Genomic DNA, 27,284 nt, shown 5'->3' on the forward strand with positions numbered 1-27,284 from the left:
GATGACAAGATAGCGGCTGCCTTTCATTCGGCTCAAGGTTACCCCACCCTTCCTTGACGGCTGAAGAGGGGGATATGTAGGTGTGTGTTTGCTTAAATGTGTGCGTTTTTAAAGAGTGGCAAGTCAAAGAAAGGCTCCATCTTTCCATGTCCGTTCGCTTTTCAGCCCGTCAGGTTGACCTTCCTGTTGTCATGTTTCTGTAGGGGTGGATGGGCGACACATTGAGGATGACACACACACACACACACACACACACACACACACAAACACACCACACACCACACACACACACACACACACACACACACACACACAGAGAGACACAGAGAGACAGGGTGGTGATAGCCTTGAGCCAAAGGTTGCTCCGGTAAACTTCCAGGTATGAAGGTGTGTGAAAGCAGGATGTTGGTAAAGTCTTACACTAAAAAAATAAAGGTTAACCACACGCACTCACGCGCACACACACTCTCTTCCTCAGACCGACAGCAGGAACTGTTCCTGCTCGGGCGGTTTCTTCACCCAGGTGCCGAGGCCCGTTTCCTGCAGAGATCTGAACCACTGCTGCTTCACTGTCTGGTAAGGACGCGCCGCCATCTTGGCCTCGCAGTACATGAGCTGGTTTTCCACCGAGCCGGACACGCAAATCCCCGACTGCAGACGAGCGAGCGAGCAAGAGGAAAAAGAGAGAGAAAGAGAAATTAGGATTCAGATAAAAGCGACACAGACATGCAGATAGGAAGGGATAACAAAGAGAGGGGAATAAAGCCGGGGCAGGGAGGCTAAAGGTTCCGTGAAGAGGGGAGAGAAGAAGAAGAAGAAGAGCGAGCAAAACAAAACGAATGAGCCGGCACAAATGCATTTGGGTGGTGGAGGTGGGGGGGCTTCAACAGCTGTGTAATCTCCCCATTTAAATTTCACAAGCAATTGAACATTCTCTGTGCTTTTTGTGCATTCCTATTGTCGCGAGGGGAAACAATGAAGATCGGCGGAGAGACAAGTCTGGAGAGAGAGGGAGAGAGCAGAAGTTTCTTTTGGAGATTAGTGCGACTGCTCTTGCGTGGCCCCTTATATACGGCGCGCAGGGAGCACTTAGGGCGGGGGCCTCCTCGAGTACTTCTCCAAATAATTATGGTTTCATAGTCATTATGCTTTAACTGCCGCCATTTGGCGACGCAGGCACTGTCTGTTACATAAAGTTTCAGAATGGAAATGAAAGTGCAGCGATGCTGTGTGCTGACGGGAAAGATCCGAGCTGCCAGTTTTTGATAAGCCGCATAAAGAGCAGATGTTGCCGGGGCGACAAATGTATCTACGGAAATTCCATATATCCTCCGCAGAGCGCTCACCTGCAGCCACAGCACTCTGGGAATGTGATACACGTGTCTGTGGCTGTCGGCGTCCATCTCTCCTGCTAAAGTGTCTGCATTACTGATTCCTGATGGCGGAGGATTGCATTGTGTTTGACACAACTGAGTCTCTTTCCAGCACGGCAGTGTCAGTAGAGCAGAGAGGTGAAACTGAATTGTATTCATATGAAAATGTCACATTTGTTTTGGCTCAGAATAATTAAATTGTACAAAAATATTCACCCGACAAGTAAAAGATACACCGTGGAAGGAGGTTTTTAATTAACATTTAAATGAATAGGACAGATATTTCCTTGTGTCATAACAAGCAAAACAGTATAATTCATAATTGTAATAATGGCTGTGTTCCAGAGGGTCGCTTTGTATTGTGTCTGTTGCTATGCTTAAACAGAACAGAGCTATCATCAATGTTATACCTGTGCTTTTATACTATAACGCAAACATCCAAATGAAAAGCCTATAAAGTGAATAGGTAAAAATGTAAATGCCCATGTCATTTGTTGTTGCATCCCTTGTAGTTGGGAAAAGGGTAGCAACTCTTGTAATGACCATTTAGCAACCCTTTAAGCTCTCTAGATAGGTTTGTATCAAAATGAAATGCACATTAACAGATTTAAAAAGAAATGTGGAAAGAAAAAGGTTGTTCCCATCGACTCGGAAAAGCAGTAGTTGGGTTATTTATTACTTTAAGTCTAACCTGATGGTATAATGTAGTGCACTATTTCTGTTTCCATTGCAATTTGTTTTTATTGTCAGACCAACTTTTCCACTCCAGCCATATTTAAAAACTTCTTTGCGATATTCACTTTTTTCCCCCTCAAACTGTCTGCAATTCTATTGAGATTTCTTTATGCTCATATTTAAAATGGATGTGGAGGTGGATTAAAGCACACCTTCTTTCTACCTTATTAACTGTCCCCTCGTAGATGTAGCTGAGCCCCTGACCTTTGCCCTCACCTTGCGGTAGAGTCTGTTCCAGCGGGTGAACAGGGTGTGCTTGCAGAGACGTGAGGGAGTCCCTGCATCCCGCCTCCGCCCTGTGGATGTGTTGACCGCCTCCAGCTGAGCATCGCCCAGCGTCCAGTTGACACTCACACAGGAGGCCTTCCCCGGCTGCTGCTGGTACTCGGCACTGCTCAGCCCTACAGGAACACAGGTGAGAGAGAATTCATTAGGCCAGGTGGACTCAATCTCAATAACAACGCACTTGTGAGGAAGATAAGGTGATTTTCCTGTCACACCTCCACTCTGTTGTTCCGTTTCACCTTCTTTTACCCTTCGCTCACTCCCTCAGGCTAATGGCAGACAAAGATTTGCAGTGCTGCAAAAAGCCGAGTCAACCTGGGTCTGAATCTGCATGGCTGTTTATCTGAAGCTTTGATATATCCTCAGAGAGGGGGACGAACAGGAGGGCTGTTTAAGAAACCTTTGTAGTTAAATGTGTTTGTATGCCATACATTTCATTTTCAGGTAAAAAGATCTTCCCTAAACTGGACTTTTTGTCTTTCTTTTCTACCCTATTCTACCCTATAACAAGCCTCGCTAGCAAAGCACTCGAAGCGATCAGTCGAGGAAATAGAAAGTGACAGAGGTAGAGGAAGAGAGGAGATGATTGACTGTCAAGTAAGCTGTACAAGGTTGTACAACGTTTCTCTGTAACCATAATCCGAATTAACCATTAATCTTACTGCAAATCAAAGACATATTTCGACCCTTTAGGAAGTAAGGTGTTGGACTCTTTTGCCAATTATTGAGTTAGCAGCCGTTAGCTCACCTTGCATAAAGACTAACCCCAACGGTCTCCCACAGTGTGCTAAACCACATTGTGTTTCGTCAATAATACAACAGTGCAATACATGAAGGCCTAATACTGCCAGAGACAGTGACATGAAGCATAGACAAACTGAATCTGATCGCCAAGTGCTGCTTGAACACTAAATCCACTCTAAATCTGTAAAACTGTCTTCAAAAAGGAATTTCTGTGGAGGATCTCACCTTGACTTCCGACCCAGTCTCTCACGATATCATGCAATGTTAAAGTACCTTCACAGAAAATGAGCAGACGGGTGAACAACAGTTGCCTCTGATCTCAGCGTCTGACAGACAGCTTGTTATAGTACAATACCTGATGTTCAATACCACGATACATGCCCGCAGATCATCTCCCTGCTTGCCACACTCATTTTCCCGTCTTCACTCTTCCATTCACCGAATTCAGCTCTTCTTTTCTGTAGCTCCTTGGAGCTGGAATGAATTGCCTGCCACAGTCAATCCTCCAAGTCTCTTATTACCCATCTCTTGTGGAGACGCACCTCTTTGAACAAAAGACCTTCCTATCCATCCTGCCTTTTCCCTTTCTCTCGCTCCATTCATGGCTCATTTCACCTCTTCAGAAAGGACTTGACTCCTCTGTTTCTGGAATAGCCAATTTGATTTTTCCCTCATTGAAGACTTGATCAATTTCTCTTCTGGGAAGTGTTTGGCAGACATGAAAGAAGTGGATTTACAGCCTTTGGTTATGGGATTCCTAACTGTACAGTACACATTTACTAATATTTGAGGCTACAATAAAGAATAGCCTGTGTTTAAATGTACATGTACATCCATCCTGTACCGCATGGTTTTAAAAATGTTCCTCAGGCGTTGGAGCAGCAGCGGCGGAGTAGTGAAGCAACAGGTATGCCAAAAGGTCTAAAGTGTAGCAACATATTGAGCTTGCTGAGACAGGAACAGATGTAACTGGAAAGTGACTGGTTCGAATCCCTGAAACATTAGGTAAGAGGGTTTCCTATTCACCTTCAGCAGCACGTAATCGCCAACTGCTTCAAGCTAACAGTTTAACATAAAAACAAACAAATACAATCTCAAGAATCTAGCTTGTGTACAGGGTCAAGTATAAGGGGGTATAATGTATCTATGAAACAAGCAAGTCCTCAATGAAGTGCACCACTGTCATTGAACAACCGTTATCAATGTTTCTTTTATCTACCGTTGTCCTTTGCCCAAAATGACAAAGCGCCGCCATAGTTTCTGTTCTGCGGTGGAAGTGAACAGCAGCACGAGAGTGAAGGACAGTCCATCAATGCGTTTGGCCCTCGGGGTTCAGGTGCAGCGTGATAAGAGCGGTCCCTGCGATCCCCGGGAATTTCCTCTAAGGGCGTTTCTTTTAAATAACCCTGGACACACAATAGCTGCGGAGCTCATCAGAACCAATGAAAGGAATGGAGGAGGTGGGGGGGGGGTACGCACACAGCCATCTGAATGCAAGCAAAGCTCTCTTTTCGCTTTATTCCCCTCCTGCCTTTCTGTCTCCTTCTCTTCCCCTCCGCCTGTTTCTCTCTCCGTGTCCGACCCCCCATCAGAGTGAATGGCTGTCTGATAAGGGCTGTGATTACATTGATTTGGTGTAGGGCCATCTCCGCTGTCTGTCCATCTTCCTCCCCCTTCCCTCACCTTTCTACCCTTCAATTGACTGCAGCTACTCGAGGTGCTGCAGGTGCAAAGCTCTGACACACCGAACACATTGTGAGGGGTTTCAGAGGTTAAAGAGCATGCCTCTATCATACGGTAACATAAAGTATCCTCAACACTAAAATAAAGAAAAGGAATATTCTTGGAAAAAAACCCTGGATAGTCATTTAACCGACTATGTAATTACTTTGAGGTTTATAAGTAAGTGTAAGTAAGTGTGATTGATGAAGAAAGAGATGGTACTTGACTACAATTATCCAAAAAGTAACAGCAGCTTGTAATATCTGAAACCAAAAACTCCAAATTGGACGACTCAAATGACTCCATTCAAAACGCCAGTGAACAAATCATGAGAAATGACTTTCAACACCAGAGGACAATCCGGTACAATTATCAATCTTGATGAGGATAGGCCTCACAAAATATTCATCCTCATGGCACCCGATTACCCGGAGCAGAGCCCTGCGACGCAAAGAGCTCCTGTGCCCTTCAAGAACTATACTTGAAACCTGATCAAAGTACGGAAGAATGTATCAGATGTATTCAATGTGTGCATTTTAGGGTTGATGTGATGATGATAAATATATACATGTTTCCCAGTTTGGGATTGTCACTGTCTTTGTTCTCATCAATGATCCCTAGCAACAACATGTGCCCTACATCGCTGCGTGTCTCTGCCGCTCAGCCTCTCTGACTGGCCTAGATCTGAAGTGATGGCTGACGCAGTCTCTACAAGTTGGATGTCATTCAGATCCTCTTCCAGCATTCATCTTCACAACAAACGGAAAGCCTCAGGTCTCCGTGGAGCCCCGGAGGCAGACGCGCCAGACAGCTTCATAGCTGTTGCTTGTCTGGCACAATGCAAGTGTTGAAAACCTGGAGTACATCTGTTTGTTAAGTGTGTGTGTGTGTGTGTGTGTGTGTGTGTGTGTGTGTGTGTGTGGTGTGTGTGTGTGTGTGTGTGTGTGTGTGTGTGTGTGTGTGTGTGTGTGTGTGTGTGTGTGTGTGTGTGTGTGTGTGTGTGTGTGTGTGTGTGTGTGTGTGTGTGTGTGTGTGTGTGTGTGTGTGTGTGTGTGTGTGTGTGAGTGAGAGAGAGAGAAGGTGATCTGTGGTGATTTATTTAATGTGGAGCTGGATTATTTATTAAAAGGAAGCTCTGAAAATAGACACTGTACTCATATGGCCCAGGATCTCTGTATGGGATGGCCCCATCTGAATACTCCAGACATGTAAAGGCAGGATGTGAATAGAAAGCACATTCTGTCATTTAGCATGTGAATATTAAAGGGAAGTGGACATTTTTTTTAATAGACCACTCTGAAGCCAAGAATCGAGCAAGTCAGTTATCCAAGCAGTGACTTCCTGTTTAAGTTTAAAAATGTGCTAAATACAGGGAAAGCTGAACTAACATTCCTCAAATGGACCTTAACATGTTGATGTGTTTAAATAGACAACTGTGTGCTATATTAACTTAAAAAGTGGAAATATATCAATGGTGTTTTCACAGCTTGCCTCCATTTGGCAAAAAAAACATTTCAATAAAACAGTTTTTTGTGGTTCAACACATCATATTTGTAATTACTCCAATCAAATCCCATTTTAGACTTTCCAACAACAACAACAACAATAACAACAACAAGTGCTACGTTTTTAAAGCCAATGAGCAGTGTCCCATGTACCATATTCCCATTACTAATCATGGAAACTGACCAAAGCATCAACATTTCATTTTTCAGAAATAGTTTCATTTTTATTATTTTATCTTTTCGATTTACACACGGCATCTATCTGTGTCTATCTGGCATCGTCTGTCCGTCCTGGGAGAGGGATCCCTCCTCTGCTGCTCTCCCTGAGGTTTCTCCCATGTTCACTTTAAACTGTGGGTTTTCTCTGGAAGTGTTTCCTTGTACGATGTGAGGGTCTAAGGACAGAGGGTGTCGTATTGTCATACTGAGACTCTGTACAAACTGTGAAGTCCACTGAGACAAATGTAACATTTGTGATATTGGGCTATATAAATAAACATTGATTGATTTCAGACAACACATCACTTAAATTCATGGAAGGAAGTTGGAAGAAGTTGGCAGGAGGTGATTTGTTTAATAATTTAGTACTGTTTTCAATGTCTTCAATACTCAAATTGGCACCTTAACCATCTTGATGATTCCCAGACCCCTCCTAATAGAGACCAAGCATCCAGCACCAGCTATAGTTAGAGGTATTGTGCCACTTTCTGGTGTAAAGACTTCCTAAAGTTATTGTTTGCCTAAATGTTTTTAAAATTGTACTTAAGACAGACTGTGAGTGTCGTACCGCTGAGCAGGGGCTGGTTGCGTCTGTGCGTGGCGGGCAGGGGGCCAAAGCGCTCCTGCCGCTGGTTCAGAACACGGCCCAGATGGCCAGTGTGCCGCAGGCTGCCGACGGTCACGCTGTGCAGGTACACCGGCTCCACAAAGTGGCTCAGCAGCGCCCCCTGCAGGCCCAGGATGTTCCATCTGAGGAGAAGGAGTAAACGGAATGATAAATCAGGAGAAGAAGGTGAGAAAGGAAGGAGAAGAACGTTATAAAGAGTGTTTGTGAGGATGAAATGTGTACATAAAGAAATAGGGAGGGAAGGCGCAGTTTGGGGAAGGGAGATAGAATCAGGGTGGGAAAGGGGAGAGATAGAAGGATATAAAAAAGAGAGAGACAGATGTGAAAGCTTCAATGACAGGTAGAGACAATTTGATCATTATCTTGATGTGGGACGTGATGAATAACAGCCACAGGACTGACGACACACACACACACACACACTCCACGCACACATAATCTGACACATGTCCTCTACTCCCATTTCCCCTGGTTCAGAGATACAAACCATCATCACCACCACCTACAACAACACTGCCAAAGGTCAGTCCATCAGCATTCAGTATGTGGAACAACACATTACCATATGTGCATTCATCAGCGCCATGCGTTTAATGCACTGCACTGGGCTGCAGGCAAGCCTCCGTCGATTGCTCAGTGCGAGGGGCGATCACTTCGGGGTTTGTTTAGGGAGATCCACGAGTGACACCAAATCACAGTGGGGCTAATCCTGCCAACACCTGATACTGTAGCCAGCTGGTCATGTGCCACCGACTGTTGAAATCCCCTCCATTTAACCAGCAGATGCTAATTTATGGTTGAAAAATATAATTACCGTGTTTATTATCATTTCCGCCCTTCATGGAGAGTATAAGCCTGAGCTGTGTCTCCTGTGCTGGACTAATGAACTCATGCAAGGCACAATCACAGGCTACTCGTTTTTAAATCATTGTTCTTTTTGTTAATCAATGTCTCTTTATCATGAATGCAATTACAGCGGCTGCTTGTTTTTTTGTTTGTTTTCTGTCTCTTGCCGACTTAATAATCACTCATTACGGCTTCTTTCGCTTCCCGAGCAGTCAATTAACATCCGCGGCTTTCGGGGAATCACTAAACAGGCTCATGATGCAGCCTGCCTACGCTGTACCTGCAATCTGTCTGCAACATCGGTCCTTCCCTCTAAAGCGGAGAGGTTTGTTTCTCACACACACACACACACACACACACACACACACACACACACACACACACACACACACACACACACACACACACACACACACACACACACACACACACACACACACACACACACACACACACACACACACACACACACACACACACACACACACACACACACACACACACACACACACACAGAACTTCAGTGCTCTGCAAAAACAGAAATAGTTTAGCCTGAAATATTAATTTACCCCGAAAGCGACACCGTGAATCAGAAACATCTTCTAATCTCATGCAAGAAGAGACAGCCATCTGGCTTGGGTGTGTGAAATGTAAAGAGAGGAGAGGGGAGAGACCTCTTCTCTCTACATCTATCCTTTCTTCCCTCCCCCGGTAAACGGCGACCATTAAAGTAATGTGTTCATCTGCATAAAACTGCAGTGGAATGGAGAACATCATCGTTATATGAACGCCATTAAGGCCCCTCAATTAAATCCAGCTGTCGACTTCAAATCAAATATTAGCAAAGGAACCCTGGCCAGGCCTGGCTTAAGAAAACAAAATAATGATCATCAGGTGTAGTCATGGTGGGGTGACACTTTATCAAAAATGTTTAGGATAAGAGCAAAGATCTCTATAACTAACTATACTTTAGTGCAGGGGCTGAGGGAAGTGGGGAAATAAAAAAGTAATGGGAGGTTGCAAAATGAGAGTGACAAGAGGACAAGAAGAGTATCCAGGGGATCACTTTAAGACTGCAGCTGTGTGTGTGTGTGTGTGTGTGTGTGTGTGTGTGTGTGTGTGTGTGTTGAGTCTAAGCTCCTCTCAGTTCCACCCTCCACCCTGACCTTGATAAACTGGCCCTTGGTGACCCACTCACTTTAACGACGGCCACCCATCATTTACAGCGATATAAAAAACGGAGAGAGGGGTCATTGGAGCAAAAGGAGTTTGTCTGCCGTCCGGCCTGGCGGGGAGGGGATGGTGTAAGCGAAGAAGAGCAGGGTGTCCCTTCTCCCTCCCCCGTCACTCTATTTTTTTGTAAAGTAATTGCTTTCACCCCCGTTGGTGACCTGGGTAGATTTAATCACACCATCTCCAGCCCTGGCCAACTGAATCAAATTGGTCAAATTAACAACGGCTCTACCGGAGAAGGCTTCACCTCTCCCTCTGTGTGCATGTCCTTTCACACACACACCACCGGCTCAGCTGTAGTCCTGCATGGCTCAGTTGGCACAGTGCACAGCTTACTAAGCTTGATTCTAGTTTTAGTTCCTGTTGAGCCTCAGTCCTTGCAGTACAACTGAGCCCTATTTCAGAGAATTAAACAAAAAGGGTGGAAGTAGACAATTATTATTGTTACCTTCATTGTGTGCAATGTATTTTAAGCTATACAGTCCACTACTTTGACTTAAATATTTTATTTATTGATGGTTCCATAGATGGTTCATCAGTAGGTTAAACATCTCCAGTACTTTAGATTGTAAAAAATAAGAGCCTCAGCTTTATTTTGGGTTTAATGTGAATTAGCAAATGTTAGCATGCTAACTAGGGCTAAACGATTTGGGGAAATAATCGAATTGCGATTTTTCTGAGAGATATTGCGATTCGATTTGCGATATTTGTTTTTAAGCGATCCAACGGAAGTTTATTGTAACATGCGGTCATATCTCAGGCTAGGAAGGTCGTATCAACGTGCTCCCGTCTCTAGCACCCCCGCAGCCCGAGCTACGAGTGAAAGAACTAAACTTACATGAAACTTCCGTTGGGTTGCTTTAAAGTCAAGCTTCAGTTTAAGATTCACCCTGTAATAGATGTAAAACATGTGATGGAGCATTACTAACCTGACTCAGATGGTTTGTTTCACCAAGCTTCCATTGGAAGCCATTTGGAAAAGTATTTCAAAAATCCTTGGCAGGAGATTGGATCAATCTGTCTATCACCTTCTATCATGGGCCACTTCTGATTGGTTAACAATGACTGGTGCATCTGGAGCACAGCACTTCTGATTGGTGTGGATGACTGACACACAAGAAGAACAAAAAAAAAGAAAGGCTTTGCGATTTGATAATTGCATCATTTCAAATCGCGATTTCGATTTAAAATAGATTAATCGTTCAACCCTTATGCTAACACTCGATACTAAGATGGTGAGGGTGGTCAACATTATTTTAATGGTTTGTGCCATTTGTACTTGGCAATCGTAAATCTGGGCTGCGAATGACGTCACAATGGAGTGCATCGCGTTCCAGTACACAAGTCTGAAAACCAAGAGCTAACAACGTTAGCTTTGGAGCCATTGCCAAGCTAAAAACACGTTGACGTCAAACCATTACAAAATATTTTGGGGACCTCTGTGTCTGACAAAAGAAATTAAGAGTACTTACTACACATATAAAGTTAAAGTTGAATTCACAAGCCACTCTTAATACACAGGAGCTTTGTGTTTTCATCCTTAGGCTACATAGTCTGGTCTGACTTGTAGCTTGTGGTGGCTAATACTAGCTTACTTTAGCAAACCTTAAATAGATATTGCTGTGTAACTGGTTTCACCGACTTTATAACTTAACAGTGTTTATCATTATCCTCTGACACTTTTTGCTACAGTTGGGCAAAAGTGACAAGTTCTCACCTTAAAGGGGACCTATCATGCAAAATGCACTTTTTGTGTCATGTCACATGAAAGAATCAATGAGTCAAGAAGCTGAGTTAGAAAAAAATAAAACAGAACACAACAAACTCCGAAGAGAGCACACATAAATATGTGTCCCCGGTGTGTCAGGGAACTCACGCAGCGTCAGAAAATAAAACCCTCTCTCTTTTCCCCCGTACCCAAATCTCTAAAAACGGGGCTACAACGAAGCTGATCCAGATTTGCGGCCGATATGACGTAATATCGGCGGCGCACGATATTGCCTAAAAATAGCATGATAGGTGACCTTTAAAGCAACCATGATTTTTACTGATGTGCTTACAGAGATATACTGTATTTAAAACGGGATTAAATGGACAAAAAACAAATAGCCTTGTTGAACATGGTGATAACAGCTCCAATAATAACATATTTAATCATAAAAAACAGTTATCACCTTTTTTATTAACGTGGCTTACTGTTTCAAACTTAGAACACATAGGCTGCGGCCCCACGAGGACGAAAACGGCTAAACGCATAGGATTAACGCAAACGCAATCGCAAACGGCTTCCGTCCACATGCAATAATTATCCGGATAGTGTCTGCCCACACGAGACCGCTCCGTTTAGCTCCAACCGCTGGAGAAGCTGCAGTACATATGCAGGAGCCTCTACGTGGCGCTGTAACTTCCTCCACAAAAGCAGCGAAGAAGCATGGTTGTCATGGTTGCCCTTCTGTTTATTCTCCGCGGTGGGGGCCGAGGGAACCGGGCAGAGTTTTTCGCCAGTCAGCGTGTATTAAAGTTGAAATCTTCAGGACAAAATTATAAAAGTGCCGGTCAAAGGTCTTCTTTGTTATTTATTGAGCTTTAAAACAAATGAATAACGACTCTATATAATATAATGATAAAATACACGGAGCCTCTCTTTTTCCTCCTTCTCTTCGGACAGCGTCAGTGTCTGTCTCATGCAGCAGCTGATCCAGTAATGAGTGACCCGGCCGACAGTAAAAAATAAACATATTTATAACTAGTTTAGGGAGTTTGAGAGGTAATTAAAATAGCTAAGGGTGATGATCTGACTTGAAGTGTGTGTTTTGCTGCAGCGGGAGGAGCTGCAGGTGGGCAGAGCTGCGTGTCTCCGTCCTGTCAGATTAGACTTCACTCGCGAGAGAAAGATAAATAATCTGAATTCAGGATGCAGTTTACTTTGACGTGGGGGTGAGCAGCAGAGGTGGGGAGAGGCGGGGCTATTGCCTCATCATTATTGCTGTAGATGTTGCACAAACAACTGTAGCATGGTCAATAGCGTCCGGAGCACGATAGCAACTCTGCGATCCGCCATTGTTGTTGTTGTTGGTGGCGAAACACTTCAGCAATGGCGCGGGGTAAGCGGAGGTGAGCAGAAGAGGTGGGGAGAGGCGGGGCTATTGCGCAATCACTATCAGTGATCTGAAAATGTCCGTATAGGGCGCACACACGGAGCCGTTTGACCCCCCAGAGAGTGGCGTATGCATTTCTATCCACCTTGGGACCCGTTGTCGTTTCCTCAGTCGTTTAGTGCCATATTCGGTCGTCCTCGTGTGGCCGAACGGTCTATATGACACTAAACAGTAACGCAAACGACCAAATTCGTCCTCGTGGGGCTGCAGCCATAGTTACACAAATGATGTGTGTGGATGCCTCCTCTGCCTGAAAAGATGCTCCAATGTGTACACACCAATGCCTTCGCTCCTCACATATGCGGGCAGTGTGAAAGTGGAGGCGGGAGAGCAAAGCTTCACTTGTTTACCATAGCCGTCTGTCTTGTAAAGGCTTGCCAACATGCGGACGATACATTAACAATTTAAGGACATACATTTTGTTTTTGTTCTCTGTTTTAGATACAAGTGTTACAGTGACACTGCAGTAAACACATTGTTTTACATAGTTGTTGCCGTGTTCCAGGTACATGCTGGTATGGCTAATATAGGAAAATAAGCTCACAGATCTAAAGATAATGTGATTAATACCCTCATTCATTAGAACGGGATTACCTGTTCAAGTGACATATGGGAAATCTATAGTCACCATCCGGACTACACATTTCATATACAGCATGACTCATGGCAACACCAACATGCTATAAAAGGTAAATATCAGACAAACCTCTCTGTGGCTCATGAAGCACATTTTTGGAATGCTTTATTTAAACAGGGATCACTGCTTCTCATAAAGAAGATAAGCTGCTAAGAGTTAACCTTTCAATCAATCCTTTTAGCTGTCTATTATAACAAAGGCCACGGACCTCCTGGGTGAAAGGATTGGTTGATCAGTTTGTATTAGGGTACCATCTGACCTTCACAATATAATCAACACAATCCCTGAAATATAAAATACAATGCCAGGGAGTAAAAAGGAAAATTATATTTGAGGGTTTTTGCATTAAGGTTGTTTAACTACTCTGAAAATAGTAGCATATTTTATATACTTTATCAAACCTGCGCTATCTTAACAAATGACAGCACAAGAGCCTTTTATCTGTCCAACAAATGATATATGTACAGTTTAAGCTCTCAAGGAGATTAATCAGCTTGCAGGATGTTTTGGGGATGTTTGGTTCAATTTACTTTTGAGTCAGAATATAAATAGGGAGTTTAGAAAAAGGGTGCCAAAATAGGAGAATGCTACCTTAAACCCTGATATTACAAATGTTTTGAAGCTGGATGTACATTCGGAGAGCACTGACCTGGTGATCTTGTCGGTGCAGGACATGGTGATGAGCTGCTCGCCCTGTAAGACCCCGTCCCACGTTTGGACGGGCCCCCGACCTCGCACCGGCACCGTCCCCTCTCCTGACTCGATTTTGGTCCGCAGGTGGCTGCGATGTTTCCTCAGGAGGTGTCTGCTGCTGTGAACTGCCAACACAAAGCCTGAGCTTCATCACTCTGCATTATGTCAGTCGCCATTACATGGCTTTGCTTCATACCCAATCTAATTAGCTATTAATGAAGCTGTTATTTCTAAATAACGAAGTGTTTCAGATCTAATCACGACAATAAGCACCCAAGATTGATTTTGTAGACTTCTGATCTAATTTACTGAAAATGCACCGGGTCACGTTTGTGATCTAAGATGGAACACTTTTCCAAATGTGCTCTTAATAACAGAAAATGATCCATTATGTGTTACACTTTAGCTCTTAAGTGGTACATTCTCGGTATAATTAGGGATGTTTGCAGCTACTAATTATAAGAGTTCACGTGTAACTAGCTGCATGTAATTAGAAAACAAGGAATGTTTATCCAATAAACATTAAAACAATACTATCATATATTTGGTAATACACTGGCACTGTTCTCAGCTGTGCAAAACATGCAATTTCCTTTACAAAGCAAAACGTTTAAATGAGGTTAATAGCTTAATTTAGGGAATTCAATGTATTATTTTGGGACCATTGAATTGCCTAATTGTTAATGAAGTAAGCATTTTACTGGCTGTATGGAGGGAAGAAGGAGAAAGGAACCATTTTCCTGGATGAACCTAGGACTGTCTATATTAGGCATGGTATGACAGACTATGGTTCCCAACAGAACAACCTGTGTAACCCTGTTAGTGAGGCCCTTAATCCATTTAACAAACGTTCCTGTGATTTTATGTGGGTGTACAAGCCAGCATGACCTCTACGGGCATTACAATATGTTAATTAGAGAATACAGTATTCAAAAATAATCTGCATAGTATTAAGTAGAAGGACCGTAATCTTTCAGGAAGAAGCATTGTATCAATTATAGATATTGTTTTTCATGTTTTCAGTAAAATCCCAGTATGGATATCTCAGACAGAGTCTACATAAATAATAATAATAGTTTTTGTTTTAATAACCTGTTATTTCTCAAGACTTAAACTCTCCTTCTCTCTTCCTCCATGCTTGCTTTGGCTGATGTGACAGCAGCTAAAAATTAAGCCCTGACTTTCGGCTCAGAAATGTTTTAGAACAGTCAGGAAAAGGTACTAAGTAATATTCTAATCTCTGAGAGCGCACTGCATAACATTTAAGAGGTTTAATGACCAAAAAACGTCAAGTTCAAAAGGAATCTACAATGACAGCGTCTCTTTCTATCCTGGTTCCATGAAAATCTCACCATGCACCGTATGTTAAAAGAGCTGAATGACATTTTCAGTTAATAATGAAAGGAGAGGGATATATATATATATCTTTACATATACATTCTTCTGATGGGATCCTGAGTCCATTTCAGAACTCATAGGCCACCAGAAAAATGCTGGGAAAACCGTATAAATTAATATACAATTTATTTTCAGTGGGTGAGCAATAAAATGTCATCCAGTCAGCACAGCGTGGCTGAAAGAGGCGATAGAAGGGCTGTGACATGAAAAGGATGCCAGCTTCTTGACAGTGTGTGGAGAAAAAAAGACCAGAGCAGTGGCTTTCAGAATATCCGCCAGAGAAAAGGATCCCTCTATAAACCTGATGGACTATTATTGATTGCATTATATAAGTAAAACCATTATTGTAAAACCAAATCCAATAAAGGCCTGGTGTCTTACGGTCAGAGGTGATTTCATAGGGCGAGTTGAGCCTTCCGTCCCCACACGGCGACGTGCTGATGTACATGTGGAAATGGATGTTGTCTCTCAACCTGTAGCCACACTCCTTGTGTCGCACAAATATCGACTCCTCCCAGTCTTCTGGTCTTTTACTTTAGAAAAAGGCAAAGACAAAAAAACAAGTATGAGGGTGAGTGATGAGAAAGGTAGCACCATTCATCACAGCTATAGGATTTCCAATGATGAAGTGAGGCAGGGACACCGAGAGATGGACACTGACCACAGTCCATTCTCCTGCTGTCAGACAGACTCCTCAACATTACTCAGGCTGTCCAAATGTCTCAGGGCAAAGAGGGACAGTCAGTCAAACCTGGGGTCAATACATGCTTTGTATTAGAGTTGTAAAGTGTTGCAATGGAGGTCAACTAAAGAAACGTATGAGTACAAATGTAAAACAAACTTTCAAGAAAATTAGAAATATGTTAAGTGGTTTCACCGGCGGCAGTATAGCTCATTGCTACCGGTTTGGAGTGTAACAAGTATTCCCTGCTGTAATGCATACCCTGCTTTATCGTCTATTTTACTGCAAATGGGACGATATTTTATAAAATGAAAAATCATGCTGTAATGAAGTATACTTGAAACCAGCTTTTGAGACCATAAACTCTTCAGGAAAATGTTTACAGAGCTGATAAATCAAGTGAATAGTAGGTCATTTTCTCATAGACTTACATACAATCTGACCAATGGAGTCGCCCCCTGCTGGCCATTGGAAAGAATACAAGTTAAGGGTATTGTCTTGTGAAAAGTGAGGCATATGGTGGTGGTCTAGTCAGGTGGGTTATTGATCAAATAATTAGGTTAACTTTTTTAATTAAATCTGAAGAAAATAGTGTCCATACATTATTACTAAGTTGAATACTTGCAGTATGGACAACTAGGTGACTTATACAAAAACTGGGTCATTGTTTCTGCTGTGAGCGGAGATAAGGCTTTCATCCCTCAAACACACCAGGTACGTACTGTACACATAGTATATTTAAACTGCATCACAATGCAAAGCACGGCTGCACTCTTTATATAACCTCTCCTCTGTCTCCGATGTCCTTTCACGGAGTGTAAATATGGCACTTCTGGCATTTTGTTTGGTCATTTCATTATGAGTTATCTTCCCCATTAGCCATTTTACTTAGCTGCAAAGTCTCCGTACCTGCCATCCAGCATTGTGCCAAGACAAAAAGTCAGTGCTGTGTATGCAAATATGACATTCAACGATCTAGACTTCTAGCCACTAATCTGATGTATCAGCCTTGCAATAGAGTTCCTCTGGGAGCTCAAAAACATAATATATGCTTACAGACTGGAGGGGAAACTAATGGAGACTGTTTCTTGATGCTGGTTTTTGTGCACAAAAGCATGCGGGTCATGTACAAAGGTACAATATAAGAAGGCACAGTGTTAAAAAAGTGGTAAAAACAAATCCATTGAGATCATGAGGTGAACCACTTAAGTGTGAGTTGTTTGTTTGGTTAGCTAGAGGGAACAGCACACATACGGCTCGTTGATTATCGTAAAGTCTCTGGTGTACAAAGCAATGCTGTTTCCAAGGCAAGTTTATTTATATAGCACTTTTCAACACAAGGCAATTCAAAGTGCTTTACAAAAAATGAAAGACATTAAGAAAATGGCATTTAAAATCAGTCATTAAAAAGAAAAGCTAATAAAATAAACATTACAAGAAAAAATACATGGATAAAAGTTACAGTGCAGTTTAAGATGTGAATAGTTCAATTAAAAGCAGCGACAAAAAGAAAAGTCTTCAGCCTGGATTTAAAAGTAGTCAGAGTTGCAGCGGACCTGCAGGTTTCTGGGAGTTTGTTCCAGATATTTGGAGCATAATAACTGAACGCTGCTTCTCCATGTTTAGTTCTGACTCTGGGGACAGAAAGCTGACCAGTCCCTGAAGACCTGAGAGATCTGGATGGTTCATAGTTTAGCAGGAGGTCAGAAATGTATTTTGGGCCTAAACCATTCAGTGCTTTATAAACCAGCAGCAGTATTTTGAAATCTATTCTTTGACACACAGGAAGCCAGTGTAAATACTTCAGAACAGGAGTTTATTATAGAGGAGAGGGCATTCTTTGGCACTGCAGTGGGAGGTCACAACATATGTAATGCTATTAAGTACACTGTAGTGCATCATGTAATGCATGTTAAAGTAGTTGGAGGCACTTTAGAAACTAAAATGTATGAAGCTTACACATGATGTTGGCAACAGTCTTACTTACTGACAGAAGTAGATATGCATTATCTGGTGGACTATAACAAAGTACATGTACTCAAGTTAAGGAAATTATACCTTTGCATTAGTGATAGTAAGAGTACAATTCTACAATAAACTGTATTTCAATGCAAGACTAAAAGGGGCAAATCAAATGCATTATTAAGAATTCCCCCCCCCTAGGTTCTAAGTCACAGGTGATGTTGCAAATTCCAGTATTTTAGTATATACTTGAGATCATGTAACTTTTGGCAACCAAAGTTATTAGTCAGCAATCACGGGGTACTGATGTTAACATTATCACTAGGAGAAAGGTAAAGTGCAGTACATCTTTTAATATCCATCTAAAGTTTTCTAAATTCTCACATTTTACCACTTTGAAGTCCAACTAAGATTCTGTTGAAGAGTAACTAAAACACAATAGAATGATATGAGGGCAACTGATCCTTCAATTATAAACCAGCTTGCAATACTTTGTATCGACCAATTACAGAGCGCACCATTTCAGGTGATAAGGAATGCTACAGGTTTTTTCAAGTTGCCGAAATGTTAGTACACCTCTCTGATAATGTCCATTTGTATTTAAGATAGAGCAGAGATAAATGTGTTACCTTAAAAAGAGTTCAAGTTGAGAGTAGAGGAAGCGTAGCAGGGCTCTGCGGGCCGTGACCTCAGCGTGACAGTCGTTGACCACCTGTCCCTGGTCGCTCAGATATTCCCCGTTGATACACTTGGTGCCCGTGGATAACGCCACCACCTGGGCGTGCCTCAGGTCCAGACCTGTCGAACAATATCAGACATATTTTCACCCTATTTTGCTACATTAGTCCAAGAGTTTGAAAGAAGCCCTCAGTGTCCTTCCTTTTCCAGACTAAGGAATGAAGTCTGGGATAAATAAGTGATTCATTTTCCATCGGTAGGGTCAGGCTCAATGTTCTTTCACACTCTGCACCTGTTCAAATGTAACACTTTTAGACATTGTCGGCGGCTTGGCATATGGAATAAGTGAATATACATTTGTTATAATTGTGCAAATTTTTTTCCAGTCATTTCAAGTGAAGGAGCGTAAAATAAAATACAGGATATTATATGAAATTCGAAGTCAAATGAAAATGAAACCCAACCAAATGCATCTATTAGCCTCAAAGTGTGGATGGCAGACTGAAGTTGGTCATACTGTACACAGCCAAACTGTTCCATTTGCTCACATAGTGAAATAATAATTATCAAAAAGAGGAGAACGGAGTAAGAGGTCATTCCACACGACAATTTGGGGTTATTTTCATAACCACAGTTGTCTGAGTCAGCATCTCTTCAGAAGCTCCTATCACACAGCACCAGCCAGGATTAGCTGGATCCACAAAGCGAGGGAGGGAAGAGACCCTCCGCCTATAAACTGGGCTGGCACCCCGCCTTCTTGTTCATAAAGTTCACCTCTTCACATTCAGCTGCACAATCGAGCGGGCCCAGTCTAAATCCAGGGAAGTCAGAAGACCCTTCTGACTGTGCTGAAAAGAGCTAAATATTGACATAGGCCTAGAAAACACAGCAAAGACACACATAACAGGACCTGCTGTAGACCTGCAGGCAGATGGTCACTCTGGAGGACTTATTGCAGGATACATATTTTCTTTAAATAACATGGACCCTTCGGAATTGATGCCCTGAAAGTTTTCTTCAACCGTGATGTTCATTTTGTAAATGATGCTGCTATTCACGGTATAATAGAAGATTAATTGGGGTATGCTTGAGGTTGTTTTTGTCTTACAACTTTAACCCTTGCAAGGTAATTGTAGCATTTCAGTCATGTAAAAACAACAAAACAAAACGGTGCCAACGTCCACCTCTTAAATTCAGTCTACGGTCTCATTCAATTATTTCTGGATAGCATGATAAAAGCTTCTAAAGAGGTCACTGTAGCAATATTCTCAATGCGAGACATGAAGTAAATGCTATGAGAGAGATCGCAGATAACAAAGCCATCCTGTCTCATGTTGGTTTTCTCTTGAGAAAAATATACTTTTCTCAGTGCAAGGCCATGTGAGAGTCTGTCTATGACTGACAGATAGACAGAGGTGGTAAAGAGGGGGGGGGGGGGGGGGGGGGGGGGCTGGATCAGCACGTTAACGGCATGCCATTCCTTCCTTGGCTGCCACAAATCTCTCTCATCGCCTCTGAAAGTCAGGCTTGGCTGGCTTCTGGCAGACCTGCAGGCATGGCCGGACGGGCACATGAGCTTTTATCAGCCTCGGCCCAGATGGCACTGCGGCGGTTAGAGTCCTGACACCTCCACTGATGAGGAATGGGAAGGAGGGAAGGGAGGAAAAAGTTATGGGAGGGGGAAGTGTGTGCAGTGTGTGTGTGTGGGCAGTTGAGGGAAAAAGAGGAGAAGAATAAAAAGGTAGTCTAAGGTAGGGTGGAACAAGTTCAACTTTAACTCTAGAAACTACAACGGAAATGTTCATGTAATATTTGTCTTGTATTGTTTTTCAGTTTTTTATCAATGGGACATTTGGATCTTAATAGCAAGTAAACCTTACGGCCCGTCCACACAGCGGCGTGCGCTGACGCTTGCCGGCGGGCTTGTCTGAAACTCGACCAACAACCAATCACATGAATCTCCCGCCCCTGACACACAAGCAGCAGTGTGATTGGCTAGAGCTTGTACTGGCATATGATTCGATTGGCTGACGCCTCTGCCGAGGCGTCAAAAGTTGAACATTGCTCAACTTTTGCAGCGAGCCACGCCAGCTACGCTCCGCGTCGCATCCCACGATGCATTTCGGCTAAAAGTGACGTCACCCCATTCAAAGTGAATGGTGAAGCGTCAACGCACGCCGCTGTGTGGACGGGCCGTTACTGTCAAGTAACTTGTATATTTCTTTGACACCCGGTGAATGTAAGGCCAATATTGACTCTAACTAGTAGGTATTATCTTGCTCTTTCGAGCTAAAGAAAAGGGTGATCATTATCTTTCACCTTCCATTGTTGGTAATAAAATATTGATTATTGCAGCTTTAAAATATATTATTCCATTTGAAGTTGGTTTCAATGGTTGAGACTGATGTGTTTGCGAACATAATACATATCCATCATTTTGAGGAGAAATTATATACCTATACCCTATACAAAAGACTAGCAGTAGGAATGTTAAGAGTGATATTAATAGCTTTGTTTTCTTGACTTAGATATATCCTTTTTTATATATAAAATGATTAACATACCGAAAAGAAACAACTGACAGTGAGTATAGAAAAGGTCTTGCTAATAATAACAGTTCATGCTGACTATTCCTCTTGTGAGATGATCATTTGTATTATCACTTAAAACATATTTTAGTACCTTTTCGTTTAACTATCACTCATGGTGGAATAGTAAATTAAGGTTACACATACACTGCGCTAGAAAACTACTATTGGCATTCCCTATCAGCACTGCGCCCCAATTCAGCCAGTTCTAAAAAGGTAACAGACTCAAACAATTTAATTCTCTTGCTTTTCCTTGCCGTTCCACTTCTCGATTGTTTAGATCAATTTTGCAGTGGATAATTTCTGCTGCGCTGCTCACTACCCTGCCATGAAATTGGCACCGAGGTTGCCTTCATTTTGGGGGAGTGAGGAGAGGAGGAGGATAGATGAATGAGAGAGAGAGGAAGAGAGGGGTAGATAGAGAGCCCCACAGGCAGTGTGCCGTTTTTAAACCAGGAATAATCAGCTGCATCACAGAAATACAAAAAGAGAGGGTCAAAAGGAACAAGGTAGAGTGGAGTCAAAGGCCTGAGGCACTGTTCACACACAAATACATCTGTTACTGGTGATTCAAAGATGTTACAGCCCAGGATAACAGCACTGTCAAAAAGCATGTTCATCACAGACTGAAACTACTCACTTTGGCAACTGCACTATACTGTTCTGTGCTCAGTACTGTCAAGGGCCTTAAACAGGAAGACAAAGCACACACTGCCTCACTATGGCAACCGAGGAGGTAAACACACCTTGTGACAGCAAATGTAACAGAGGCGCAGGTATTTATCTACACTGTATTTTGATGACTGCTCGTGCACCTCGTGGGAAAGTGAGGTAGGAAGAGTGTAAACACAGAAGTCAGAGTAAAATGCACCCATATTCAGACTGACATGCAAAAATTACAATGATATTCAAGATACTTTTTAGGCTTAGTTGGATAGTTTAACGAGTGCTTTTGTATAGACGTACAGCTTCAAAAAAGCGAAGGGAGGTTATTTTATTTTTGGTCAACAGTTATGTGTTTTCCCCTGCTTCCAACTATGTCAAAAAACGTTGCCCTGCACGCCTGCTCTAAAGGATATTGATTGGCCCCTGTGCCATGGGCCAGTGAGTCAGGAAAACAGAGCCTAAAGTCTTCTTTAACACAGCACCACATCACTGTCTCAGGTTTTTTTGAAGACAACGGTAAAACTGGAAATATTTTTGCTGAACCACTTTTTCTCACTTGAGTGGAACCATCTTTGGGCTACAGCATGTTCAATAGTGCTTCTGTGTGTTCTACTTAACCCTTTAACTGTCAGCACCACCATTTGGTAGAGCACATTTTGTGTCAGCTCTACCCTTTGGTTGACATGTTATGCACAAAATAACCTCTAGATGTCACTGTGGTTCAAACTAGGGATGCGAAATACCGGTTACTGGTGGCTACGGTATACCGTACCGAAATCAGATCCGGTTTCAATACTTTAAAAAAATTAATATTTTTTCTAAAAAAAATAAATATATTTTTTTAATTTTATTTTAAAAGTGAGTCCGTGGCCCGTTAATATAATTATTTTAACGCGATTAACGCATGTGTATTTTTTTTCCACGGCCGCCCCGTAGTTTCAGAGCGCATCGAGTTTAAAATACCATCTACAAACTGATGCTGACAGCCCCGCTCCTGCCGCCCGTTTGCAGCAGACGACACTTCCACGCTCACCGGCAGGCACCGACTGGCTATTGGGAGGACCGGGAGGGTGTGTGTTTGTGTGGCACGAGCGAGCGAGAGAGAGACCTTATGTGCATTGTTGTTGTTAGCATCTGGTGCTAGCTAGCTGCGCTAACGGATAGAAGGAGCTGTTTAAATGAAAACAGAGGAGCGAAAAGTCAGCACACTCAGCTCGGATAGTGTGCAACATGATTGCAGCGTCCAGGCAGCTCCCGTTCGAGCATGTGCCTTGAATTGCACATAGCTCCAACGATCCATCACACACACACACACACACACACACACACACACACACACACACACACACACACACACACACACACACACACACACACACACACACACACACACACACACACACACACACACACACACACACACACACACACACACACACACACACACACACACACACACACACACACACACACACACACACACACACACACACACACACACACACACACACACACACACACACACACACGCTTTACAACATCAGGAAGATACGTCCCCAGCTGACCCAGAAAGCGACGCAGGTTCTGGTCCAGGCTCTCGTCACCTCACGCCTAGACTACTGCAACTCCCTCCTGGCTGGTCTACCTGCATGTGCCATCCGACCTCTGCAGCTCATCCAGAATGCAGCGGCTCGTCTGGTCTTCAACCTTCCTAAATTATCCCACACCACGCCGCTCCTCCGCTCCCTCCACTGGCTTCCGGTAACTGCTAGAATCCACTTCAAGACAATTGTACTTGCGTACCATGCTGCGAATGGATCTGGCCCTTCCTACATCCAGGACATGGTTAAACTGTACACCCCAGCGCGTGCTCTACGCTCTGCATCAGCCAAACAGCTCGCTGCACCCTCGCTGCGAGGGGGACCCAAGTTCCCATCAGCAAAAACATGTGGGTTTGCTATTCTGGCTCCAAAATGGTGGAATTAGCTCCCCATTGACATCAGGACGGCAGAGAGCTTACACACCTTCCGGCGCAGACTGAAAACTCATCTCTTTCGACTCCACCTCGAGCGATAGAATTACTAACAAAGAACTGCTAACAGAGCACTTATATACTAATAAAGGACTGGCTTATCTATAGCCAGTTGAGTAGCACTTGATATGTTTGGCTCTATGAAAGCTGATGTACTTATATGATTCTGTTTTCTTCAAGGTTGTGTCTTCCTGGTCGAATGTACTTATTGTAAGTCGCTTTGGATAAAAGCGTCAGCTAAATGCAATGTAATGTAATTTAATGATGCATACAAATAATATACTGTATATGATGATTGTTGAAAATGTACTTTTACCATAGAAGGCCAGCTCGACCAGTTGGTAGAGGCTCATAAAAACAAAACTGTCAAAAAATAAATAATTGTTTGTGCTTATTTTTGGCCCATTTCATAAGAAAATGCAAACAATTTTTTTTTCCATAGCTTTTTTCTTGGTCCGGCAGTTAAAGGGTTAATGTTGCATTCATTCCCCCACACTACACTGGTTCCCCACATGCTCTGTCTGCATGTTGGCAATAGGCCTCTCACCAACAGACTGCTTTATTTCAAACATTGGCAAGCTTGAGAGCTCCAGAATACTATAATCAAAGCAATAATAACACTTTTCACAGCCTGAATAGTATGTTAATTAATTACGTTTTACTTCACATATAAAAATGGCCGATGGACCCTTTAATTTGACATGAACAGTATTAATTCTAAGGACATCAATTATCCACACTTGGCTTTAACTACAAATAGACAGGAATCCCAAAAATAATAACGTAGAAAGTCTTCCACAGTAGTAGTCTTCATGAGTGTGATCCAACTATTTAGTATCGGTGGGCAGCAACATGTAGTGCCACTGGAACAGGTCTCGTGGGAAGAAACTAAGTATAACTCAAGTTCTAGTATACTACTCAAGTACTTGTACTTTAAATGAGTATTTCGATGTATGTTGTCCACGACATTTCTTATGCCAAATAATGTACTTTACTGTTTTTTGTCGCATTCATTTGAAAACCACTTGTTTCTGCACACCAGTTCTCTTACTGTAGTGAGTCATTTTTGTCTAATAAAAATATTTGTAGTCCTGGTTTTATATATGCTTGAGGTTAATGTTGTGTTTTAGCGCAGCAATCCCTTATGTGTCCCTCTTAACATTTTAACACTTATTTCTTCCTAGTTTTAAATCCATAATACTTGTAGGCATCAATAAGTAATTAATACTAATCAAGGACAAATTGTTAAAAAAGATTTACTGGCAGCCATTGTTAGGAGAAACTAGTGTACTCAGACGGAAACATTCCGATGAATGACATGACCATGAACTTTACAGTGATTTTTTAATTAATAAAGGAAACTGGTACTGGCAGAGACTGCAAAGCTGCTATGTGAATCCCTTTATTCTCTGTGTTTATAAAACAAGGGAAATGTTTCCCTATTAGCTACCAATTATCTCTGAACACCATAAAGCTCATATTAAAACCATTTATCCTGAAGCAAGATGAGCTTCCAAGGTCAGCTTTCAGTTTCAATTCTGAATGTCATTTAGATCAAGGAGGAGGCCCAAGTTCAGGAGGCCTTCAACTCGCACCTCCGGCGGAGCTTTTCGGGCATTCCTGTGGAGGTTGGGGACATTGAACCAGAGTGGTCGGTGTTCAAAGCCTCTATTGCCGAAGCCGCGGCGGGGAGCTGTGGTCTCAAGGTCCTAGGTGCCTCAAGGGGCGGTAACCCTCGAACCTCCTGGTGGACACCGGTGGTCAGGGAAGCCGTCCGACTGAAGAAGGAGGCCTTCATGGTTTTGTTATCCCGGGGGACTCCCGAGGCAGTTGCAAGGTACCGACAGGCCCGAAGGGCAGCAGCCTCATCCGTGGCCGAGGCAAAGCAGCGGGTGTGGGAGAAGTTCGGAGAAGACATGGAGAAGGACTTTCGGGGGGCACCAAAGTTGTTCTGGAAAACTGTCCGACACCTCAGGAGGGGGAAGCAGGGGACCATCCAAGCTGTGTACAGTAAGGATGGGACGTTGTTGACCTCAACTGATGGAGTGTTAGGGCGTTGGAAGGAACACTTTGAGGAACTCCTGAACCCGACAACTCCGCCCTCTATGTTAGAGGCAGAGCTGGAGTATGACGGGGGATCAACACCAATCTCCCGGGGGGAGGTCACTGAGGTCGTCAAACAACTCCACAGTGGCAAAGCCCCGGGGGTGGATGAGATCCGCCCGGAAATGCTGAAGGCTCTGGGTGTTGAGGGACTGTCATGGTTGACACGTCTCATCAACGTTGCGTGGAAGTCGGAAACAGTACCGAAGGAGTGGCAGACCGGGGTGGTGGTTCCCCTTTTTAAAAAGGGGGATCAGAGGGTGTGTGCCAATTACAGAGGCATCACACTACTCAGCCTCCCCGGGAAAGTTTACTCCAAGGTACTCGAAAGGAGGGTCAGGCCGATTGTCGAACCTCAGATTGAGGAGGAACAATGCGGATTCCGTCCTGGTCGTGGAACGACGGATCAGCTTTTTACTCTCGCAAGGATCCTGGAGGGGGCCTGGGAGTACGCTTATCCGGTCTACATGTGTTTTGTAGACTTGGAGAAGGCGTATGACCGAGTTCCCAGGGAGTTACTGTGGGAGGTGCTGCGGGAGTATGGGGTGAGGGGGTCTCTACTCAGGGCCATCCAATCTCTGTACTCCCAAAGCGAGAGCTGTGTCCTGGTCCTCGGCAGTAAGTCGGACCCATTTCCGGTGAGGGTTGGCCTCCGCCAGGGCTGCGCTTTGTCACCAATCCTGTTTGTAATATACATGGATCGGATTTCGAGGCGTAGTCGTGGGGGAGGGGGTCTGCAGTTCGGTGGACTAAGGATTGCACCACTGCTTTTTGCAGATGATGTGGTTCTGATGGCTTCATCGGTCTGCGACCTTCAGCACTCACTGGATCGGTTCGCAACCGAGTGTGAAGCGGCTGGGATGAGGATCAGCACCTCCAAATCTGAGGCCATGGTTCTCAGCAGGAAACCGATGGACTGTCCACTCCAAGTAGGGAATGAGTCCTTACCCCAAGTGAAGGAGTTCAAGTATCTCGGGGTCTTGTTCTCGAGTGAGGGAACAATGGAGCGTGAGATGGGCCGGAGAATCGGAGCAGCGGGAGCGGTACTACAGTCGCTTTACCGCACCGTTGTGACGAAAAGGGAGCTGAGCCAGAAGGCAAAGCTCTCTGTCTATCGGGCCATTTTCGTTCCTACCCTCACCTATGGTCATGAAGGATGGGTCATGACCGAAAGAACGAGATCGCGGATACAAGCGGCCGAGATGGGTTTTCTCCGCAGGGTGGCTGGTGTCTCCCTTAGGGATAAGGTGAGAAGTTCGGTCATCAGGGAGGGACTCGGAGTTGAGCCGCTTCTTCTTCGCGTCGAAAGGAGCCAGTTGAGGTGGTTCGGGCACCTAGTTAGGATGCCACCTGGGCGCCTCCCTAGGGAGGTGTTCCAGGCACGTCCAGCTGGGAAG

General features: G+C 43.6%; 1 protein-coding gene across 1 annotated transcript in view; it reads right to left on the bottom strand.

The window, feature by feature from the left end:
* Positions 1-337: 337 nt before the first annotated feature.
* Positions 338-27,284, bottom strand: part of adarb2 (adenosine deaminase RNA specific B2 (inactive)) — a 184,212-nt gene continuing 157,265 nt past the window's right edge. Inside the window, exons 5-10 of the mRNA XM_034108846.1 lie at positions 18,450-18,618; positions 15,558-15,709; positions 13,735-13,903; positions 7,152-7,333; positions 2,325-2,509; positions 338-651 (exon numbers count right to left, since the gene is read on the bottom strand). Coding sequence (XP_033964737.1) covers positions 475-651; positions 2,325-2,509; positions 7,152-7,333; positions 13,735-13,903; positions 15,558-15,709; positions 18,450-18,618 — 1,034 coding nt within the window. The 3' untranslated portion in view covers positions 338-474. The remainder of the gene's footprint in view (positions 652-2,324; positions 2,510-7,151; positions 7,334-13,734; positions 13,904-15,557; positions 15,710-18,449; positions 18,619-27,284) is intronic.

This window comes from Pseudochaenichthys georgianus, chromosome 20 (assembly GCF_902827115.2).
Source record: "Pseudochaenichthys georgianus chromosome 20, fPseGeo1.2, whole genome shotgun sequence".
Taxonomy (NCBI): Eukaryota; Metazoa; Chordata; class Actinopteri; order Perciformes; family Channichthyidae; genus Pseudochaenichthys; species Pseudochaenichthys georgianus.